The 24,457-nt window shown below is 48.4% G+C and overlaps 1 protein-coding gene across 1 annotated transcript; it reads right to left on the bottom strand.

Moving 5' to 3' along the window:
- Positions 1–398: 398 nt before the first annotated feature.
- snx18a (sorting nexin 18a) lies at positions 399–23,167 on the bottom strand. The gene is made up of 2 exons (XM_080894662.1): positions 21,309–23,167; positions 399–2,142 (listed from the first exon to the last, which is right to left on the bottom strand). The coding sequence occupies exons 1-2, from the start codon at positions 22,816–22,818 to the stop codon at positions 1,889–1,891; spliced, it is 1,764 nt and encodes a 587-aa protein (XP_080750788.1). The 5' UTR covers positions 22,819–23,167; the 3' UTR covers positions 399–1,888.
- Between the last annotated feature and the right edge of the window lie 1,290 nt (positions 23,168–24,457).

Raw genomic sequence — 24,457 nt, 5'->3', positions numbered from 1 at the left:
AGGGAGCAATTACAGTAGAGCACAGTGACACAGCTGCTGGCACGGCTGCAGACACTTTTAAAAGTGGCCAGATGTCCCATATGGCCACCCAGGCTCCTGTGCTGTCAGCAGATCTGTCTGTGAGCTGAGCATGAGCTTAGCATAAAACAAACACAGCAGCGGTCCTCCGGGGACGCGGCCAAGGAAACGTACAGAGCCGTGCAGTTCGCTCCCTTTGTTATTTTGCTGTTGTGAAATGCTAAGCCGGATACATGACACTTGTCTGACCTGTCTGTCGACGAAGGACCGCTGGCAGCTAACTGTCAGGACATACACCATTATCTGCTGGCTTTTAACCAAGTAAGATTAAATGATTGAGTTTTGTCAAGTACTTGAGAAATGCAAAGAACCAAACAATATTTCTGTGAAGAAGGAATTTATTTTTGCCTCTCTGCTTCTACATTTATCTCCTTACGATGCAGCCAGCATCGTAAATGTTAAAAACATCAGTGTGCTATCAAAAGGACTGCATTATTAAAACAGGTGAGGAACCCCCGAACCCCCTTACAGCCTGCCTATGAACACTACGCCCAAAAACTAAGGTTGAAAACCGGTGTTGTGCCAAAAAGTGATTGCCTGCCAAAAAGTGATTTCCAATGTTTCCGTGTATTTTTTATGTGTAATATCTTTACGTATGTTGGTAAATAGACTTCGGTGAACAGCGTTTACAAAGGGGTTATATATAGAATTAAAAGATTATCTGTTTTTTCGCTGCCAAAAACTGATTGCGGCTTCTACCTTGTTACACGAATGTTGTTTGTGGCTCAATATGACTTTGTGTCATCCATGAGGGATGCATTTGACATATGTTTCACATATTATATGCCAACAAGTTACTTATAGCAGTTTAAATACGAGCAATCAGTTTTTGGCAAATACCGGAAATCAGTTTTTGGCAGACAATCACTTTTTGGCACAACACCGGCATCCGGCATGGTTACAGTAAGTGTCCATCATCATCCTCCCCTAAAATCAGCTTGCTGTGTAGGTAAGTAAAGCATGATCATTATCAGAGCAGGTAATCTTTGATCCTGATGTCGTCACACTGCAAGTGTTAAGAAACAAGTCCTCAAATAATCATCTGATATCATTTCCCAACAAAGACTGCAAAATTTGTAGCTTTATAATAACAAATACAATATATTTCTACACAATCAGTATATAAAGCTTTGAAGTAGCTATTAACAAAAATAACCAGAGATACATGATCAGAAGGCACAGCGACACAGTGGTGACAGTGAGGAGACTGTAAACATTTTGTCCTGTTTGTCCAAGAAGAAGTGTAGCAGGAAGGGCTCGAGTGTTTCCAGAAGGCAGTGTGTTGGCCACGACAGCACCGCTGCTGCTGACGCGGCAGCCACTCCAACAGTTCAAACCTCAGTTTTAAGGCTAAAAACACTTAATGTAGGAAATCTCGCACCAGATGTTTAGGCAGCAGTGAATACAAGGTTATTTAATTCACCCACATACCAAACTGGTGCACCATCATTTTTATTGATTCTCAAGAAATCTAAAAGAATTTGAGTGTTTTTTTTAATGAATTAACCCAACTCCCAAGTACCCATCGTCTCTAAAACAAGGACATCCAGTGCCCAAGAAAATGTGGCCCAACATACACTGAAACCTGGATTTGGTTGAAATTTTGCTGTTACTGGACCATAATCTCCTTTAAAATCCCTCCCTGCTGGATAAGCAGCATCAGCAGTGTGTCTGTGTTTGTGTGTATGTGTGTGTTTGTGTGTGTGTGAGGAACTGGCTGTTGTTTGCCAAGATGCCGCAGGCTGGCCAAAGGGAGCGCTTGGCCATTAATCAGCGAGGTCTAAACCGACGGATCGAGACGAACGATCCGTTACGCGTTGTCGTACTTCTGCAGAGCCTCTTCTAGCTTGCCCGTGATCTTTTGGAAGAAGGTGATCTGCTGCTGTAGGTAGTGCTGCATCTGCGCCTTGAAGTCTCGCACGCGGATCTGATGGAAATGCTGGATCTCAGCCAGCGTAGCGAAGGAGATGATGTTGCAGCGCTCGTTGATTCCTTCTGCCTGTGCCCGATCCATTTTTCCCTCCTCCACGTGCTTTTGGCTCTCTTTCACCTTTGTCAGCGCTCCTGTATGGGGGATTAAAAAGAGCAGGAATTTTTGAATTTCTTTTCTAATCAAACTAATACATATTTTTCTGTTTTCTAGTCCACGAAAAGCACCCACACCACTAAACCTGCAGTACAAAATTAACAAGTGGAGCATTAACTGACCTACTTGTGTTGTAGAACAAAATATGAAAGTGTCTAAATCACCTCAAAACCCACCGACTTCAACATGAGGAAACCAGAACTGCAAAATGCAAATTTCTGGCCACTATATATCCCACTTTGAATATTTACAGCCTGGAACAAGGAAGTAGTTTCAGTATTTATAGCAAATGTTCACCTTTGTGACATCAGCACTTGGGGTAATATTTTTTAAATAAATGTATTCAAGGTTAGGGGTGTGTCTGTTTTGAGTCACTGTGTGCCACATCTGGGCACATTTAACCACAGGACTGGGAACTCCTGCAGCGCGATCCCTAGAAGTACCCAAGAAGGAAGTCCAGTGGTTCCCCTATGACTGTTACCTCAGCGAAAAATCACAGTTAAAGCACGTGACAGGACCATATGAATGACTTCATGTACAATACAAGTGCAGACCAGAGGTGGAGTTGGGATGATTGTGCTTGGTGACTGTGCCTACAGAGTGTACACTTAAAAAAAAAAAAAAAAAAACACTCAAAGGAGTTGGTTATTCAGTTTCTCTGGTAGGCCCGTTTTATTTCAATCCTGTTGTTTGCTACCCATAGTTAGTGTCCCTTTTAATAGTCACAATAGAAAGGATGAATCACTGGGTGATGTCATGGTAGCGTCTATGGGTTTTCCACCAAGTTCCAAGTTGCTGTTGTCACTACCTGATATTGGCCACACCTGTAGCCTGGCTCTCTGTTGCTATATTTGGGCAGTTATTTATTCTTCAGCAATGGAAAAACAATAATTGGTAGTTGATGTAATATGCTGCTCAGTGAGCAAATATGTTGCTAGAAATAAAATGTAGAGAGAGCATGTATTTAAAACTTCACAGCACGGAGGTCTGTTAAGTTAACTGGTGATAATGGTGGTCTATGTTAGCCCTGTGACAGGAGGGTTACCTATCCAGGGTCCACCCCATCTGAATCGGATGAGAAGATAGATGGAATAAAAGAAATTCAATTTCAGTGTTAACCTTCATTTTTCCTACCATTCTGAACTAATAAGAGTTCAACCGCTGTACAAATTGTTTATTTACACAAAACTCCAGAAAGTCCCAGATTTTTGTTAGCATACACTGCACATATAAGTTTTCCAGTCAAGTTAAAAAAAAAAAAAAAAAACCCATGCAGACACAACCAGACAAAACAAAACCACAAGTTTCTTTTTTTTCTAACTCTTTTTTTTTTTTTAGCACAAGCCCCCCTAAAAAAACAAAACAAAACATGACCTATCTTATTTGGTCAAGCTTAACCTTTAACTTATCAAACTGACCAAAAATAGTGGGAACACTTATGAGCAAGACAGGCTCTCTGTATCTATATTTAGGAGCACAACTCTAAAAATATCTATTAAGTCATTTCAAAGCCTCGAACCATTTAAGGGATTTTTCTGGCAGTTTCTCTCAACTACCAGGGCTATTTAGGAGTGCACTCATTTTAATAACTGTTTGACATCAACTGTTGGATGTTTGCAGTGCATTCGTGTAAAGCGTAAAAAACTAAGATTGCACCTTTACTAAACTCCTAACGAAAACCCACTGCAACAAATCCACAGAATCATACTCATACTGAAAGTTGCACAAATGCCTGCTCGAGTTTGTCACACATGCACAAAGAGCTACTTTCTATCATCGCTGTGGTGGGGTCTTGTGGCATTAGAGCACCAGAAATGATGGTTTACAGCCCTGCATTTCTGCATTTCATGCTTAACTGACACTTCCTTTACAAGAAAGTACTACCTTTTCAGTGCCACAAAACAAGCCTTCAGTCAAAAGAGACAAAACATAAGAAATTAGCCTCCGGCTTTCCAGACAGATGGTTCAATGAGAGCGGAAAGCAGAGTCACAACAACAGGAGCTCGTGGCTGATGACTTATCAAACTGCTGACCAGCTGAAAGGAATGAATGTCGTGAGAAATTGATGTTAAGCTGCACGGCGCGAGAAAGTGGTGGGAAATGATGTTCTCTCTGAACTCCCTACTTAAATATGGTCACATATCACAGCTGGTAGCAAACAGGAAAGCCACAGACCATGGACCCACTGGTGAGGATGCGGACATGAAAGTTATGTGTGCGTACATCATTTTTTGATTCCTGGTTCTTAGAATTTGGCCCCAATGTTTCAGTTAGACTTTTAAACAGCATGAAATCAGCTTTACAGCTGAAGTATGCTGTCAAAAATCCCTGAATGTGGTTCAGGTCTCTGATTGTGAAGACTTGCTCGTTCCCTGTGTTTTCTATGGATTGTTGAGTGGACAAAATATGATGCTGTGTTTGGAATTTTTGTTCGGGCATTTGATGGACCAAACACTTAAGAAAATTATTCACAAAGTAACTTAGCCCTGAATAGTTTGAAGTAATAATGTGCTCTAAACATGTGTTTCACTGGTCCTTGCTGAAACACTGGTTTGCCCCATGCTTTAAAACGTGGGAAACCAGTGTAAGACGTACTATATGTGGAAGTTACTGAGTGTTGACACTGAAGAGATGTAGCAAGAGCGGTGAAATAGCGTGAACAGCATGGCCAATTATAATCCTGGCTTCAGAGCAGAGTCTGGAGGTGTGATTTGTGGCCTTAAGGCATGCAAAACGTCCTGTGTTGTTGTGTCATGGGAATTTTTTTTGTCATTATATGAGCTGAGTCACCAGCACTCAGCAAGAACTCAGAGGCAGCCTACTTGTTTCCTGAAATGTGACACCACAAAGGGCACACTGACCTAAGTCACTACCTTTTGTGTTTCCATTAAGTTTCTTTTCTTAGACTCGAGTTGTAAGACCAAAGACCAAACTTGATCACACTGAGAAAAAAAATGCTGAAAATCCTCCCTCAAAAAAGACAACGCGTTGCCCTTCCCCCCACCAAAATCTGCTCAGTTTGCCTTCTGGCTATAGTTCCTTCAGCTGAAGTTTAACCCAGATCTTTGACATTAGTGTGATGTACAGCGGACTGAATATGACAGAAAGAGAGGTGAAAGGGTATGAGAAAAAAAAAAAAAACAGATCAAGTTAACCACAGATGTTGAAAGTATGGATGCTTGTTTCCACCACTGAAAAAAATGTTTGCAATCTATAGGTCAAAATTCCAGGTCGTGATCTCAATTTTGAAACATTTTAAATAAGTAAACTGAACATTTGACTGATGGACGGCATGATAGCGGAAACATGGTGTTTACCTGCACCTTAAAGGTCTCCGGCTTCCTTTGTTTTAAAGCCCACTTATGGATTAAGACAGAATAACTGTTACCATGGAGACTTTGAAAAAGACAAGAGTTTGATCACAGAGATATGGTGTCAATAGAGTGTAATATGGAAAGCTACATGATTTTCACAGCTGCAAGTAAGTTTTGCAGACCTGTTGCACAAACAGAGCTGCTGATCACAGAGAGAAGCTTTTTTTCAGGTGTGGAAGATGCAACATTGCAAACTTCATAGGTCTTACAATAACGTTGGTACGCTGGGAAAATTTGGGCTTGATAAACTTTGACCCAATCATGCAACAAGTCTATAAATGTGACTGTATGCAGTTCAGGCTAATACTGTGTTAAAAATGATATGAAAATGTTAAGCAGGTCCAACTTAATGGGGATCTATGCTTCAGTGCAAAACCCCTCTGAAACCCTACCCTGTAAACTCTGCCACCTACTTAGAAATGTCAGGTCAGGTTGGGTGGATGCAGCCGGATGTAGGAGGGGGAAAAAACCTGGAATTTCATTTCCTTCTCTGACTGGCATCCTATATAAAACACTGGGACATGACCTTGAGGCAATCTGCATTTAATGTATCAGCACAAGCATAAATGCTGGCGGCGACGTGGGCCACTTCCTTAGGTTACATCGTAGGCTTTACAAAGCTTCCCCGCAGAAATAAAAATCAGGTCTTAGTGTGATTGCTGCACGACTCAGACAGAAAAGTCAGCAGGTTCTCAATCAGACATGAGGCTGGCATGCTGAAATGCCATCAGATTAATGGAAAGCCATGCATGTCTCAAGGAGTCTTGAGCAGTCTTCATGTGACTCATTATTATTGCTCTTAATCTGTCTTTTTATTGCCAGCACTCATACACTGGCTACTTATTTAAGTGCTATAAGTTACACCGGGTAAAATGAGTCAATCATTAAAAACCTGAGAATTTCTTTCAACGCATCAACATTTTTATGAAGCTTATTTGCTTCTTATAGTTGAATCTCAACCTTTCCTCTTTAACTTTTTCTTCAAAGCACTCGACCTGAGCTGTCTCTCTGATATACTCATATCTAATCCTGTCTATTCTGATCACGCCCAATGAAAACTTGGCCACCTCCAGCTCGGCCTCCTGTCCTGTTTATCAGTGCTACCACCTCCAAACTATACACCACAGTAGCTCTCACTACCATTTCCCTCTTGCTGCAACCCTTCTGTCATGCATCACCCCTAATACTCGTCTCCACCCACTCCACCCTGCACGCACACTCTTCTTCATTTGTCTTGTGCTCGGTCTGCTGCTCTGGTTGACCCCAATTTGTGGTTGTACATATAGTGTATTTATTGGAACAAAAATAGTGAGCAGGATGATCTTTCTTTAGTTATTTCTTCAACACTCGGTTTAGTTCTAAACTCTAATATTCAAATTGTATGTGATGTCTTAGTTCTCATTAGTTCTTATTACTTCCTTCTCCTTATGGCTTCTTTACCTTCCAGTTTTAAAATCTACTCATTATATTTGAGCTGAAGCTTATTTTATATTTGCTAGATATATAAATACAAATAGATGCACAAACCCAACATCACAGATAGTGATGAACGAGGTTAGTCCTGATATTCGCTTGTGTAGAAGTCCTCCCCGCATGGAGGTGGCACCCAGCCCTCCTGGGCTCATTGCAGGAAGCCGTTTCAGGTCTTATATAATCACCAGTTACACAACACCAAGCTACAGCGAGCCTGTGACCTGCACAACCAGCTGCAATGCCCATCTCATCACTCTGTCACCCACTTGCACATCAGAGGACATTTAAATAGGCTTTAACAATATATCAGAACAGACCCGCAGAGTTTGCACAGGAGTGCACGCTGAAAGGCTGACTCAGCAGGAAAGCCTGACATCCTTGTAAATCTATGCTTTCCTTTGCACGCCTGCCATTGTTTTATAACACCATGTGGTGATAAAAACTGATGAGAGCAGAGAAAATACTGATCTTAAGGATGTGCTGAACTGGTAAAATTAAGGAGGGAATAAAATGCATAAATAAAAAAATGTGAATAAGGATAAGGAGGCAAAAGAAAATGTATTAAGGGTTCAGCTTGACTTCTAGGTTCTCCCTTACTGAATTTGTGCTCTGCAAACAGTCTGTGGGATTTAATATAGATAGATAGCATACACCAGTAAACTTCCTCTTTACATCGAAATACAACGATGTGTTATCTATAGTACTACTCCTCCTTCATAAACATGATCAAAACTTTGTGACTGAGCATTTTTACTGACTTATTACTGACTATATCACTGTGACTACACAGCTCAGAGCATAAAGTTGTGCTCTTTTGTGTTTTCCTTAAAGAAGCACCAATTACAAGATCACTTTTTTTCACACCAAGCTTTATCTGAACAGAAACTTTCAGCAGCAGAAGCGTCTTCTGTTTAAATTTGGCTAATGCAGAAGGTCAGCACACAAGAAAAAAAAAAAAGATGTGCTTTCACTTCTACATACTGGTGGCAGCTGAACCAAATTTAGACTGAAACATATGCAGTCAAAAGTTGGGTTTTTTTCTTTGTTAATATTAATATTCATGTTTCCTCTATTTTGATGTTATTTAAACTGATCAAAAACATTTGAATTGTTCTGTCTTTGTCATGAATCGCTGTGTGGCAGGCAAGCAGGAGTGGTGGACCCAAAATGCAGAACTCAGACACGGAAGTGAAACTTAAGGCGCAGCTTTATTGCTGGAAAAAACCTCGTACAAACTAAACTCACCAAAAGAAAACCAAAAGTCAGAACAGAGGAACCAAGGACTGAAACACTGGAAAGAAACACTAAACTGGAGCAGGAGACCAAACACTGGGAACATAGAAGCAGAACACACAGCTAGTTGAGGGTACGACGCGACAGAGAGCACAGGAAAACACAGGGCTTAAGTACACGGGGAGTAATCAGGGAATGGGCCACAGGAGGGAGACACAGCTGGGAGCAATAAGGCTAACGAGACAGGGGAGAGGTAAAACTGAACACACTGACATGAGACATGAACTTTCAGAATAAAACAGGAAACTGACACAGAGAATCAGACAGGACACTGAACATGACAGGCAGACTCATGAGCAGACACAATAACACCATGGACAGACAGAGGGAACACAGAGAAGTGGGAGCAGGCAGGCAAAGAACAGAAACCTAACAAATGGCAAAATCACAACAGAATACACACTCGGAATGAACAAAAGCATAAGGAAACACAAAACACTGAGTCCTCAGACTCAGGACCATGACAGTACCCCCCCCTCAAGGGCTGGCACCAGACAGCCCAACAGAAACACAAAAACGGACCAAAACCAAAAAAACCCCCCACGAACCAAAAAACAGAAAACGACCCGACCAGGGCGGGTGGTGGGGGTCCAGGACGGAGGGACACAGTCCGAAAAGGCCCAGACGGACAAGGTCAGGGGGCCGACCCGGAGGCCAAAACAGTTCAGTTCCGGGGGCCGACCGTGTGAAAGGCAGCGGCAGTGGGGCAGGTCCGGAGGCCGGCCACGCAGTAGGCAGTGGTGTGGAAACAGTTCTGGGGGCCGACCGTGCAGACGGCAACAACGGCGTGGAAACAGCTCCGGGGGCCGACCGTGCGGACGGCAACGGCGGCGTGGAAACAGCTCCGGGGGCCGACCGTGCGGACGGCAACGGCGGCGTGGAAACAAGTCCGGAGGCCGGCCACGCGGAAGGCAGTGGCGGCGTTCAGGAGGGCGTCCACGGTGGCGGAGATGCCCAACAAGCGGCCTGGCAGATGACCGACGATGTGGAGGTGGTAGTAGGGGACCTGAAGGCTGCGTGGCCCCTGCAGCCCCAGGCGAGGCGCAAGCTGAGGCCGGACCAGACGAGGCGCAAGCTGAGGCCGGACCAGACGAGGCGCAAGCTGAGGCCGGACCAGACGAGGCGCAAGCTGAGGCCGGACCAGACGAGGCGCAAGCTGAGGCCGGACCAGACGAGGCGGATGAGGATGCGGAGGCCGGACCAGACGAGGCGGATGAGGATGCGGAGGCCGGACCAGACGAGGCGGATGAGGATGCGGAGGCCGGACCAGACGAGGCTGATGAGGATGCGGAGGCCGGACCAGACGAGGCTGATGAGGATGCGGAGGCCGGACCAGGCAAAGCAGCTGACGAGGATGCTGAAGCCGGACCAGGCAAAGCAGCTGACGAGGATGCTGAAGCCGGACCAGGCAAAGCAGCTGACGAGGATGCTGAAGCTGGACCAGGCAAAGCAGCTGACGAGGATGCTGAAGAGGAGGCCACTGCAGGTGATGCGGAGGCTGGACCAGGCGAGGATGAAGACACGGGGGCTGGACCAGGCGAGGATGAAGACACGGGGGCTGGACCAGGCGAGGATGAAGACACGGGGGCTGGACCAGGTGAAGCGGATGAAGCCGAAGCATGCGCTGGACCAGGCGACGCTGAGGATGCTGAATCCGGACCAGGCGACGGCGTGGAGGATGCAGCAGAGGCCGGGCCAGGCAACGGCGTGGAGGATGCAGACGGAGGCGCTGCAGCAGGTGGCGGCATGGATGAAACTGCTGCTGCAAGCGTGGATGAGGCTGCTGGTGGAGCAGCTGGAGGCTGGATGGGCTCCTCGGGCCCCCCAGCTGACGAGAAAGGAGGCTGGACGGGCTCCTCGGGCCCCCCAGCAAAAACAGTCTCAGAACCAGTGGGCACTGGAGCCCCTGGCACACACAGAACAGAACCAGCAGGTGCGGAGACTTCTGGCAGGAACGCAACAGAACCAACAGGCGCGGGGGCCTCTGGCAGGAACGCAACAGGACCAGCAGGCGCGGGGGCCTCTGGCAGGAACGCAACAGGACCAGCAGGCGCGGGGGCCTCTGGCAGGGACAGAACAGGACCAGCAGGCACACGGGCCTCTGGCAGGGACAGAACAGGACCAGCAGGCACACGGGCCTCTGGCAGGGACAGAACAGGACCAGCAGGCACACGGGCCTCTGGCAAACACATGGCAGACTGCAGCTGCACAGAGCATTGAGTCTGCTCAGGCAGCAACGGCCGGGTGCGGTCCTCAGCTGGCTTCCTAACCGCCAGGGGTCCAGAGTCTGCTGGGGGCTGAAACCCAGCCTCTGGGGAGGCCCTGGAGTGAATCTCAGTCTCAGAGCTGGCCAGCTTTTGAGGACTGATAACAATATTGTTTGGTTTGTCTCTCTGATTAGAATTCAAGGTTGTGGAACAGTTCTGTAAGGGTTGGATAGACATAGCTTGCTGTACCGGAGGTGTAGGTGAAGATGATGGCTGTATAGGTGGCTGAGCTGAGGGCAACTGAGGAAAAGGTCGGGAAAATGATGGTTGTGAAGTTTGAAACCGAGCTGACGATAAGGCTGATGATTCCTCTACCAACTGAGCTATTGACTGGGCTAAGGATTGAAATAAGGTTTGTAGTAAGTCAGGCTGTGGATGTGACTGTGCTATGGGAAGCGAGGCTGAATGTGGTGGAGGTGGCGACTGAGCTTCGGGCCGGGCGGCTAACAGAGCTTCGGGCCGGGCGGCTAACAGAGCTTCGGGCCGGGCGGCTAACAGAGCTTGGGGCGAAAATGGTGGTGGTGGAGTTGGTGTCTGGGCTACAGGCGGCTTCTGAGCAGGAAACACAGGACACTGAGCTACAGGTGGCTGCTGAGCAGGTGACACTGGAGACTGAGCTACAGACGGCTGCTGAGCAGGGGACTGAGCTGAAAGCGGACGGGCAGCTGACTGAATAAACATAGCTCCAGAATAAACAGTTCCAGATGAAACAGTCTTAACTCCTGGGTCCGAAGGAGCATCAGAAGCACAGTCTTTTGAACCAAAGTGGAAACGATCGCTCTCAAAATGAATACTGTCATTTTCTGGAACAGGAGGAACAGAAGATCTAGAGTTCATGAAGCCGACGTTAGCGGCCTTGGGGGAAACGGTACGTTTATCCCTCGACACAGAAGGCGAATGTAGGGGGACTTTGTCACTCACCCTAGGCGGTTGGTCGAGAAGAGTCCCAGGCTCCTGCTGTGAAGTGGAAACGCTGGGTGAGTCGGGCGGCACGATAATAATCCCTAACATCTTGTAGAAGGCTTGTGCAGGCGTGAGCTGATTGCTTGCAGGCTCGTAGTAATCCTCCCGGGACCGGCTGGAGCGTTTTCTGCGAGACCTGGGCGTCCGCGGAGAGGAAGCAGGTGAGTGGACCGAAGGGTAAGCAGCTAGTGAGGAGCGGCAGCACGGAGGCCCTCCAAGCGCTAGCCGAGTCCCGTCAAAACGGGAGCTGCGCTTCCACGGTGAGTCCGCTGGATCCATTACTGGTCGCGTCGTTCTGTCATGAATCGCTGTGTGGCAGGCAAGCAGGAGTGGTGGACCCAAAATGCAGAACTCAGACACGGAAGTGAAACTTAAGGCGCAGCTTTATTGCTGGAAAAAACCTCGTACAAACTAAACTCACCAAAAGAAAACCAAAAGTCAGAACAGAGGAACCAAGGACTGAAACACTGGAAAGAAACACTAAACTGGAGCAGGAGACCAAACACTGGGAACATAGAAGCAGAACACACAGCTAGTTGAGGGTACGACGCGACAGAGAGCACAGGAAAACACAGGGCTTAAGTACACGGGGAGTAATCAGGGAATGGGCCACAGGAGGGAGACACAGCTGGGAGCAATAAGGCTAACGAGACAGGGGAGAGGTAAAACTGAACACACTGACATGAGACATGAACTTTCAGAATAAAACAGGAAACTGACACAGAGAATCAGACAGGACACTGAACATGACAGGCAGACTCATGAGCAGACACAATAACACCATGGACAGACAGAGGGAACACAGAGAAGTGGGAGCAGGCAGGCAAAGAACAGAAACCTAACAAATGGCAAAATCACAACAGAATACACACTCGGAATGAACAAAAGCATAAGGAAACACAAAACACTGAGTCCTCAGACTCAGGACCATGACAGTACCCCCCCCTCAAGGGCTGGCACCAGACAGCCCAACAGAAACACAAAAACGGACCAAAACCAAAAAACCCCCCCACGAACCAAAAAACAGAAAACGACCCGACCAGGGCGGGCGGTGGGGGTCCAGGACGGAGGGACACAGTCCGAAAAGGCCCAGACGGACAAGGTCAGGGGGCCGACCCGGAGGCCAAAACAGTTCAGTTCCGGGGGCCGACCGTGTGAAAGGCAGCGGCAGTGGGGCAGGTCCGGAGGCCGGCCACGCAGTAGGCAGTGGTGTGGAAACAGTTCTGGGGGCCGACCGTGCAGACGGCAACAACGGCGTGGAAACAGCTCCGGGGGCCGACCGTGCGGACGGCAACGGCGGCGTGGAAACAGCTCCGGGGGCCGACCGTGCGGACGGCAACGGCGGCGTGGAAACAAGTCCGGAGGCCGGCCACGGTGGCGGAGATGCCCAACAAGCGGCCTGGCAGATGACCGACGATGTGGAGGTGGTAGTAGGGGACCTGAAGGCTGCGTGGCCCCTGCAGCCCCAGGCGAGGCGCAAGCTGAGGCCGGACCAGACGAGGCGCAAGCTGAGGCCGGACCAGACGAGGCGCAAGCTGAGGCCGGACCAGACGAGGCGGATGAGGATGCGGAGGCCGGACCAGACGAGGCTGATGAGGATGCGGAGGCCGGACCAGACGAGGCTGATGAGGATGCGGAGGCCGGACCAGGCAAAGCAGCTGACGAGGATGCTGAAGCCGGACCAGGCAAAGCAGCTGACGAGGATGCTGAAGCTGGACCAGGCAAAGCAGCTGACGAGGATGCTGAAGAGGAGGCCACTGCAGGTGATGCGGAGGCTGGACCAGGCGAGGATGAAGACACGGGGGCTGGACCAGGCGAGGATGAAGACACGGGGGCTGGACCAGGCGAGGATGAAGACACGGGGGCTGGACCAGGTGAAGCGGATGAAGCCGAAGCATGCGCTGGACCAGGCGACGCTGAGGATGCTGAATCCGGACCAGGCGACGGCGTGGAGGATGCAGCAGAGGCCGGGCCAGGCAACGGCGTGGAGGATGCAGACGGAGGCGCTGCAGCAGGTGGCGGCATGGATGAAACTGCTGCTGCAAGCGTGGATGAGGCTGCTGGTGGAGCAGCTGGAGGCTGGATGGGCTCCTCGGGCCCCCCAGCTGACGAGAAAGGAGGCTGGACGGGCTCCTCGGGCCCCCCAGCAAAAACAGTCTCAGAACCAGTGGGCACTGGAGCCCCTGGCACACACAGAACAGAACCAGCAGGTGCGGAGACTTCTGGCAGGAACGCAACAGAACCAACAGGCGCGGGGGCCTCTGGCAGGAACGCAACAGGACCAGCAGGCGCGGGGGCCTCTGGCAGGAACGCAACAGGACCAGCAGGCGCGGGGGCCTCTGGCAGGAACGCAACAGGACCAGCAGGCACACGGGCCTCTGGCAGGGACAGAACAGGACCAGCAGGCACACGGGCCTCTGGCAAACACATGGCAGACTGCAGCTGCACAGAGCATTGAGTCTGCTCAGGCAGCAACGGCCGGGTGCGGTCCTCAGCTGGCTTCCTAACCGCCAGGGGTCCAGAGTCTGCTGGGGGCTGAAACCCAGCCTCTGGGGAGGCCCTGGAGTGAATCTCAGTCTCAGAGCTGGCCAGCTTTTGAGGACTGATAACAATATTGTTTGGTTTGTCTCTCTGATTAGAATTCAAGGTTGTGGAACAGTTCTGTAAGGGTTGGATAGACATAGCTTGCTGTACCGGAGGTGTAGGTGAAGATGATGGCTGTATAGGTGGCTGAGCTGAGGGCAACTGAGGAAAAGGTCGGGAAAATGATGGTTGTGAAGTTTGAAACCGAGCTGACGATAAGGCTGATGATTCCTCTACCAACTGAGCTATTGACTGGGCTAAGGATTGAAATAAGGTTTGTAGTAAGTCAGGCTGTGGATGTGACTGTGCTATGGGAAGCGAGGCTGAATGTGGTGGAGGTGGCGACTGAGCTTCGGGCCGGGCGGCTAACAGAGCTTCGGGCCGGGCGGCTAACAGAGCTTCGGGCCGGGCGGCTAACAGAGCTTGGGGCGAAAATGGTGGTGGTGGAGTTGGTGTCTGGGCTACAGGCGGCTTCTGAGCAGGAAACACAGGACACTGAGCTACAGGTGGCTGCTGAGCAGGTGACACTGGAGACTGAGCTACAGACGGCTGCTGAGCAGGGGACTGAGCTGAAAGCGGACGGGCAGCTGACTGAATAAACATAGCTCCAGAATAAACAGTTCCAGATGAAACAGTCTTAACTCCTGGGTCCGAAGGAGCATCAGAAGCACAGTCTTTTGAACCAAAGTGGAAACGATCGCTCTCAAAATGAATACTGTCATTTTCTGGAACAGGAGGAACAGAAGATCTAGAGTTCATGAAGCCGACGTTAGCGGCCTTGGGGGAAACGGTACGTTTATCCCTCGACACAGAAGGCGAATGTAGGGGGACTTTGTCACTCACCCTAGGCGGTTGGTCGAGAAGAGTCCCAGGCTCCTGCTGTGAAGTGGAAACGCTGGGTGAGTCGGGCGGCACGATAATAATCCCTAACATCTTGTAGAAGGCTTGTGCAGGCGTGAGCTGATTGCTTGCAGGCTCGTAGTAATCCTCCCGGGACCGGCTGGAGCGTTTTCTGCGAGACCTGGGCGTCCGCGGAGAGGAAGCAGGTGAGTGGACCGAAGGGTAAGCAGCTAGTGAGGAGCGGCAGCACGGAGGCCCTCCAAGCGCTAGCCGAGTCCCGTCAAAACGGGAGCTGCGCTTCCACGGTGAGTCCGCTGGATCCATTACTGGTCGCGTCGTTCTGTCATGAATCGCTGTGTGGCAGGCAAGCAGGAGTGGTGGACCCAAAATGCAGAACTCAGACACGGAAGTGAAACTTAAGGCGCAGCTTTATTGCTGGAAAAAACCTCGTACAAACTAAACTCACCAAAAGAAAACCAAAAGTCAGAACAGAGGAACCAAGGACTGAAACACTGGAAAGAAACACTAAACTGGAGCAGGAGACCAAACACTGGGAACATAGAAGCAGAACACACAGCTAGTTGAGGGTACGACGCGACAGAGAGCACAGGAAAACACAGGGCTTAAGTACACGGGGAGTAATCAGGGAATGGGCCACAGGAGGGAGACACAGCTGGGAGCAATAAGGCTAACGAGACAGGGGAGAGGTAAAACTGAACACACTGACATGAGACATGAACTTTCAGAATAAAACAGGAAACTGACACAGAGAATCAGACAGGACACTGAACATGACAGGCAGACTCATGAGCAGACACAATAACACCATGGACAGACAGAGGGAACACAGAGAAGTGGGAGCAGGCAGGCAAAGAACAGAAACCTAACAAATGGCAAAATCACAACAGAATACACACTCGGAATGAACAAAAGCATAAGGAAACACAAAACACTGAGTCCTCAGACTCAGGACCATGACAGTACCCCCCCCTCAAGGGCTGGCACCAGACAGCCCAACAGAAACACAAAAACGGACCAAAACCAAAAAACCCCCCCACGAACCAAAAAACAGAAAACGACCCGACCAGGGCGGGCGGTGGGGGTCCAGGACGGAGGGACACAGTCCGAAAAGGCCCAGACGGACAAGGTCAGGGGGCCGACCCGGAGGCCAAAACAGTTCAGTTCCGGGGGCCGACCGTGTGAAAGGCAGCGGCAGTGGGGCAGGTCCGGAGGCCGGCCACGCAGTAGGCAGTGGTGTGGAAACAGTTCTGGGGGCCGACCGTGCAGACGGCAACAACGGCGTGGAAACAGCTCCGGGGGCCGACCGTGCGGACGGCAACGGCGGCGTGGAAACAGCTCCGGGGGCCGACCGTGCGGACGGCAACGGCGGCGTGGAAACAAGTCCGGAGGCCGGCCACGGTGGCGGAGATGCCCAACAAGCGGCCTGGCAGATGACCGACGATGTGGAGGTGGTAGTAGGGGACCTGAAGGCTGCGTGGCCCCTGCAGCCCCAGGCGAGGCGCAAGCTGAGGCCGGACCAGACGAGGCGCAAGCTGAGGCCGGACCAGACGAGGCGCAAGCTGAGGCCGGACCAGACGAGGCGGATGAGGATGCGGAGGCCGGACCAGACGAGGCTGATGAGGATGCGGAGGCCGGACCAGACGAGGCTGATGAGGATGCGGAGGCCGGACCAGACGAGGCTGATGAGGATGCGGAGGCCGGACCAGGCAAAGCAGCTGACGAGGATGCGGAGGCCGGACCAGGCAAAGCAGCTGACGAGGATGCTGAAGCCGGACCAGGCAAAGCAGCTGACGAGGATGCTGAAGCTGGACCAGGCAAAGCAGCTGACGAGGATGCTGAAGAGGAGGCCACTGCAGGTGATGCGGAGGCTGGACCAGGCGAGGATGAAGACACGGGGGCTGGACCAGGCGAGGATGAAGACACGGGGGCTGGACCAGGCGAGGATGAAGACACGGGGGCTGGACCAGGTGAAGCGGATGAAGCCGAAGCATGCGCTGGACCAGGCGACGCTGAGGATGCTGAATCCGGACCAGGCGACGGCGTGGAGGATGCAGCAGAGGCCGGGCCAGGCAACGGCGTGGAGGATGCAGACGGAGGCGCTGCAGCAGGTGGCGGCATGGATGAAACTGCTGCTGCAAGCGTGGATGAGGCTGCTGGTGGAGCAGCTGGAGGCTGGATGGGCTCCTCGGGCCCCCCAGCTGACGAGAAAGGAGGCTGGACGGGCTCCTCGGGCCCCCCAGCAAAAACAGTCTCAGAACCAGTGGGCACTGGAGCCCCTGGCACACACAGAACAGAACCAGCAGGTGCGGAGACTTCTGGCAGGAACGCAACAGAACCAACAGGTGCGGGGGCCTCTGGCAGGAACGCAACAGGACCAGCAGGCGCGGGGGCCTCTGGCAGGAACAGAACAGGACCAGCAGGCACACGGGCCTCTGGCAGGGACAGAACAGGACCAGCAGGCACACGGGCCTCTGGCAAACACATGGCAGACTGAGACAGACTGAGACAGAGAGCACAGGAAAACACAGGGCTTAAGTACACGGGGAGTAATCAGGGAATGGGCCACAGATGGGAGACACAGCTGGGAGCAATAAGGCTAACGAGACAGGGGAGAGGTAAAACTGAACACACTGACATGAGACATGAACTTTCAGAATAAAACAGGAAACTGACACAGAGAATCAGACAGGACACTGAACATGACAGGCAGACTCATGAGCAGACACAATAACACCATGGACAGACAGAGGGAACACAGAGAAGTGGGAGCAGGCAGGCAAAGAACAGAAACCTAACAAATGGCAAAATCACAACAGAATACACACTCGGAATGAACAAAAGCATAAGGAAACACAAAACACTGAGTCCTCAGACTCAGGACCATGACAGTCTTTGCTTAAAAAAACAGCTGCAGATTCTTTGATAATCAACACAAATTGTACTCACTGCTAATCCTGCATGGTAAGACCCTAAACAATAAACTTTCTAACAATAAACTTTCTGACAATAAACATTTTCTTCTCTCAAGAGGTTCAAGTTATTAGAAACAACACAATACTTAGGGTGTCAATATTAGATTACAGTAAAGCTAAACAACTTTGGAAAGCAAAGCCATATATGATGTCAATAGTGTGAGCTAGCATTATAGCTGCCAGGCTGCACTCTAACAGCTAATCTGGTCCCTGCGGAGGTGGAGATCAATAGGGTGGTGGTCAATGTCCCTCTGTGGGAAAGCTCACATTTCACAAGTCACTTGCATCCAAACCTGTCTGGAGTCTCTGGCCACAGTGAGACAGGAACAGGAGGCTAAAAATGGAATGCAGGTATTGATAAAGTCTGACAAGCAGCTGCTTTGGTATGCTTCATTTCGAGATAGAAACCATCATATCAGTGCAAGACTACCTCTGGAGATAAGCTTCCAAAAAGGGAGTCAAGACACTGTGATTTGTCTCTCTGTGTGCGATTTAAAGTTTACATGTCATTATTTCCCTAAGCTGTTATCATGTGGATGCTCATAAATATGTCTAAAATTTCAAATAATGGGGTTAGCGTATGTTCAAATAATCCCTGTGTGGCATAAGCTCAGGCTTCACCGTGTTCTAGACACTCTATTTCAGAGTTCACTTCAGCCTCTTATATGCTATAACTTTGCCTTTCTCCATGGCTGGCTGATGGACCAATAACACTGCAGACTGTTTGCACCATATACTTTGTATACTGCCTCCATCTGACAGCAGAGCTCTCTGCAGGTAGACAGGCCATCCCCACACTGCCAACAGACTGAACATGCTGAACCATAAATTCTGCTTAATACGGATATACCAGGCATAAAACGTCTGCAAGCACAGAGGTGTTTTAACCTTCTGTTTACAAAATCCAGCCAATCAGAAGAGAGCGGGCTTTAAAGGAAGTAGAAAGGAGATCAAATGCGTTGCTTCAGACAGAGGACGAAGAGAAGGGGCTGGACAAAAGAATTATTTTGAACATGTGAAGCTACTCTAGTGGAGTCTACACAGAAAAATGCAAACAGGAAATGAACATGATATAGATCCTCTTTTAACTTTTTGTCTTTCAATCCCAGCCAATTTCACTTGTGCACCACTTCTCCAGAAACGTGCAGTTTGGCTTCAGACAACAAAGGATGTGGTCAGTCCTCTTTTCAGGTGTGGAGAGAGGCTAACGGGAAAGAAGAAGCACACTTCCTCTACATGTGGTGACGATGGTTGTAAACAGAGCAATAGATAGAAATGAAAAATTGAAAAATTATTAAAGAGTATTACTAATGAGTATGTATGTGGCTGGTGTACCTTTATGTTCCCAGCCCCACAGCTGTGTCTTCAAACAGTGATATGACAGTGAAACCTAAGCCCCCAGTTTTTATACCATATATATATATATATATATATATATATATATATATATATATATATATATATATATAGACAGACACACATATATGTGTGTGTATAGATAGATAGATTTTTAATTTTTTAATTTTAGTGCTTTGCTGCAGCAGTAGCAGTTGCCATGTGATGGAAAATTATAAAAGATACTAAAGTGAGTAGACATAAATATACACTGGAGGCTGAATATAATGATACCTGCGTGAATACTTTTGCAGTAGATATTTGCATTTAATGCTCCTCAGGCAGTCTGAGTGACAGGCTTCAATTCAGGTGTCATAAACAAGCACACGTTTGGAAATACTGGCTGTACAGTAAGCACGTCAACTGTTCTTCTATGTAGGATTATAAATGTTTACAGCCTCTAACAGGTATGATAAACTGGAACAGACTTGTAATTTTGTTTGAAATTGATTATTGGCTTAAAGAATGATTACAAGGAAATGAAAGCTCATGTGGAAGAAAAACCCAAAAAAACTGGCTGAACTGGACTCAGAATAAAGGAACAAGATGAGATCAAAGCAATTTTAGATTCAATATGCTCTTCCTTTAATCTCCTGCATATCGCGGGTTTTCCTTCAGCTTTATTTTTCGTCTACCGCTGTGTGTTTGTACTACTCCTTGATCTTTTCTCAACATTGTGCCTGCAGCAAGGTCTTCCAAATATCTTATCTGTGGAATTGGGCTGGGCTTATCACACCAGACTGTGTGAATGGCTGTCGCCTTATTTGGAGCTGTATGTGGCCTACGTGGTGATCTTGATTTGAAGTGACTGGGATGTTTGTAACCCACTGCAGCCACTACAAAGTCTGTCCTGTTTCCTCACTCTCTGTCATCGACTGTGGAGTGAAAGGGCCCAGTGGTTTGGGGGCACAGGCAGTGGCACTGGCAAAATGCCATTTTTAGCATCTTTTGTAAAATTGTATGTCTTATCAATGAAGCACAAGTAAGATGTTTTTAGTGGGATTGTGGAGAAAAATGAGAAGGATTAGCCTGTGAGAGCACACTAGCCCGTGTCCTCTGTCATGTCCCACATTGCACTGTTTGAGGCAGGACTTTCAGTTTGTATCTACAAAGGCGGAAAGCAGTCTGTCAGGTATGACCTACAGACCAAAGGTGTGGTTTGCTTTTTGTTTTTCTCTTGCATTAACTGTACCGCATATATGGCAGCGATTGTGAGAGCAGTTCCACAGTTTCTTTTGTATAACAGTGTATCCTCTCATGAGTGACATTTTGCCACACAATGAACAATTGCTGGGCCAGGGTACTGTAGGAGGATGGCCTAGATTAGTCTAACAATTTACTTAATCTGTGCAAAGACTGACGAGGCTTCACCGTGGAAGGACATTCTCTCCGTCCACTAACACGTGATGCTTCACCAGCAATGGAAACTCAAACATAGGCCGAAGGGTTCCACCCAATCAACAGGTGGGACAAACAGAGGCAGCAGCATGTAAGCCAATTTCCAAATGCAAACAACGGCTATTTGTTTTGCAAAGTGCAATAGCCTGTGTAGTAACCTGACTGCAGTTTAACAACAGCAAATATGCCTCAGACAAAATGACCCTGTTTATCTTGTCACAGCAAGAAAAGATGCTTATTTCTCTACTTTGAAACCTCAGAAAAACTTGTGGTTGAAACTGAAGTCTTAATGATCCCACAGCTGCCATATTGCTTTACTTTAAGTGTATATGTGGGTCACTGGGATTATGAAACATTTTAAGCACATTCTTCTGAATTTGAATTGTGTGTATTTGATAATTTTCTGCCTTTGTAGTTCAGTTTGGTCTTTATGCTTACTGCGTAAAATTCATTTGTAATCATCATAAATTCCCCACTGACGTCTCAAGGATCCAAAGACGTAAAGCAAAATAGCTGAGGCTCCTCAGAGGGCACAAATCTAGTAAATGTGTATGACTGTGGTTACCTTTCTGAACATGGATGATGTCTGGGTAGTTTGCCAGATGTCCTTGGTAAAGAGCTAACAAATCCATGATTGGGTCGAGATCCTTGTTGGGCTGCTCGGCGAAATATTCTCCGATGGTTTCAAATGTGTCCCCAGTGAAGGAGATCGCCTGGTTGAGTCCTGCAGAATACATCTGCTGGTCGATTTCGAAGGCTTGACTGAGGACCTTAAATGACATCCCTACTTTTTGATACTCCTTCTTGAAGCCACTGATCTGCTTTCGGGCAAACTCACTGACAGTGGCATTGAGCTGCAAGGTGCTGTCGTCCATTCTTTTAGTAAAAGTCTTGAATCCATCTATTTTGCTCTCCACCTCCTGGAAGTCTAACGGAACCGGCGGGGGGCTGATGGTGAGGAAAAAGTTGGCTCCGACCATCTCGTCCTTCTCTGCCTTCCTCTTCCCCTGCTTCCAAGCCTTCTCGTCTGCGCTGTTGCACGTGAGGAAGTGCTGGAAAACATCACACCTGGCCAGGACAGGATGACTGGTCATGTGGTTCATCCACCATATGAGGCCTTTCCTCCTCTTGGAGATAAAATCCTCTTCAAACCGCCCCGTGGCCTGCTTCTCTGGAATGTGTGGCACCGAGATTACGGGAAACTTCTCCACTAGCCGAGCATACAGCCAGTCAAAGTGCTTATACCTCCTGTTCACCGGGTTCTGTGTGTGGGTGGGTGTCAGTTTATAGGAAATGTAGCTTTTCATGCCCTTGAACTTGGTCTGTTTAGTGGGGTCATCAATCGCACAGTTGAATGGGTAAGGGTTCTCTTGCCACTCTGGACCATAATTACCCATCACCACGCAGATTTTATCCCCATCCTTCACAAAGCCGGACGCCTCTCCGAGCACAAACGCCTCTCCCCCTGACTTCACAAAGGTCGAAAACCTGTTCAGGTTCCTGCTCACTGTAGCAGAGCTCTTGGCTTGCTGAGCATTACCTCGTGGCACTGATGATGTTGTCACTCTGTAAGTGGACGGTCCATTGCCTTCATAGTCATGGTACCGTCCCCCTACAGTACCTGGCTCATCTGCCACAGTAGAGCTGTCATCCCAGTCATCATCCCAGTCATCATCGCTGCCTTGGCTGGGCTGCTGGTAGCCGTGCTGCTGCTGCTGTAGCGGCTGTGAGAAAGCGGGGAAACCAGGAGGAGACGGTTTAGAAAAGTTCTCAACTTTAGGTTTATAAGAGCCGTCAAAACCTCCGGATGGGATGTTGGCGTATCTAAAGTCCGGGTTAGCGTCCCCAGATGTGTTGCAGCTGTTGTTGTTGACAGTGGTGCAGGCGGCATCGTTCCGCAGGATCTCCACGTACGAAGCGGGGAACAGTCCCCTTTCCCCTTTGCTGTTCACCCCTTCGAACCAGCCCTCGATGTCCTTTTCGCTGTACACAGTCAGGATCTCATTCTCCTTCACCGACACCTCTCCGGGGTTTTCAGAGTTGAAGTCGTACAGCGCTCTGGCTCTGAGCGCCATGATTCACCACAGCTGGAAGGAGAGCAGGACAGCGGGCTCACTTACGGCTGGCTGGCCGGGACAGAGGAAGGCACAGCGGGCAGCCGGGCTAGCTCGGTCAGTCCAACAGTAACTACTCTCAAAACTCCGAGCACAAACTTCTACAACAGCGTCTTCAAGCAGATCCTCTCAGCGCGGTCCTCCGTGTTGGGGAAAAAAAGCACTGGGGTGTTTGTAATCCTGCAGCGTGCAAACCTGGATTAGTGGGTTTTTTTTCTTTCCTCTCTACAACAACACTAATCTGAGCTCCAGCAGTCACCCTCCGATCCCTCTCGTACGCTTCTGTCTTCACAAGCTGCGCAGCAACCGCACGTCAACCAGGCTGAATAATCGAGGGTGGAGCAACAGCACGCCGCGATCCGCCCAGACGACACAAATCAACCTGCCGTGAGCGCTGCGAGTTTCTCTAGACTCGATGACTGATTGATTCCAATCGGAAACAAACCGTTGCGCCTGCGGGGAGCAACGGCAGAGACATAACAGCTGATAAGATGAAGCCTCAGCACATGATTTAAGGCTTAAAGTATTCGCTGAGGTCACAGTCAGGAGTTTTACATATTGTGTTAGTGAATAAGAGGCGTTCCATACGGTTATAACGCTCTAAATGCAGTCTACAAATTCCAGAAAAGTAATGACTATTATAGGCATCAAATCCCAGAGCTTCACTGCATAATTACTTCAAATTAAGATTATACATAATTATTAATGATTTTTTTTAAAGAGGCCTGACTGTTGATGATGTTGACTCTAGTTAATAATTAACAGTGCAGCGCAAGAAGAAGAAAGGGGTCATTCTCCTGCATCAATTCACATTTCATAAGTACTTTGATCCATTTCTGTATATGAAAATACAGCAGGAGTCTTAGTTCTGCATGTTTTTATGGCATACAGCTTAAGCTTAAGCTGTATCTTATTGTCAGTGATTATAAATACAAAGTGTTCCCAGCAAAACTATAAGTTTTACTTATTTCTCAAAATATTAAGGAATTAACTTCACTATCCTTAATCGTAGCTATAATCGAGAACAAACCAAGGAGTCATTGAATTTTCCAATGCTTAAAATTTTACAGTCTTATCAAAGGAAATGGCAAATATTTGCACACAACAAGACCCGCTAGTCTGAGATAAGACCGCAAATGATGTTCGGATATCAGGAGTCAGGCTCGGATTTCGGTGGTTTCTCAGTCAAAAGTAATGCCAGCAAAATACTGATATCATCCTGACTTTGTTCGCATTCTAAACACTCATACTTTCAGTTAAAGGCTCAATGGGGAAATTACTTCTGTGTATTTTAAGTCAGTTTAATGTCCAACTTATAAGTTAATAAACTACAAAAAATACAATAAGTCTTTGGATAATTTAACCGAGACATAAATGGTAAAATTTCCTCTATTTTCTCCACTGATAACCTTGCATGCCTCAACATAGCCACCTATAAAGGACACAGACAATAAAGTGTGGGAGAGACGGGATTCCATTATTCTGATGATTAATAACGCGATTATCGAACTTATATTCCTAGTATCAGAAAATTGTTACATGCGGTCGCTCCACTTTCCATCCCAAGTACTGTTTATCGATTCAAAATTGAATAAAAGCT

Source organism: Rhamphochromis sp. 'chilingali' (genome assembly GCF_963969265.1).
Source record: "Rhamphochromis sp. 'chilingali' genome assembly, chromosome: 10".
NCBI lineage: Eukaryota > Metazoa > Chordata > Actinopteri > Cichliformes > Cichlidae > Rhamphochromis > Rhamphochromis sp. 'chilingali'.
This window is presented reverse-complemented; position numbering and strand designations above follow the sequence as displayed.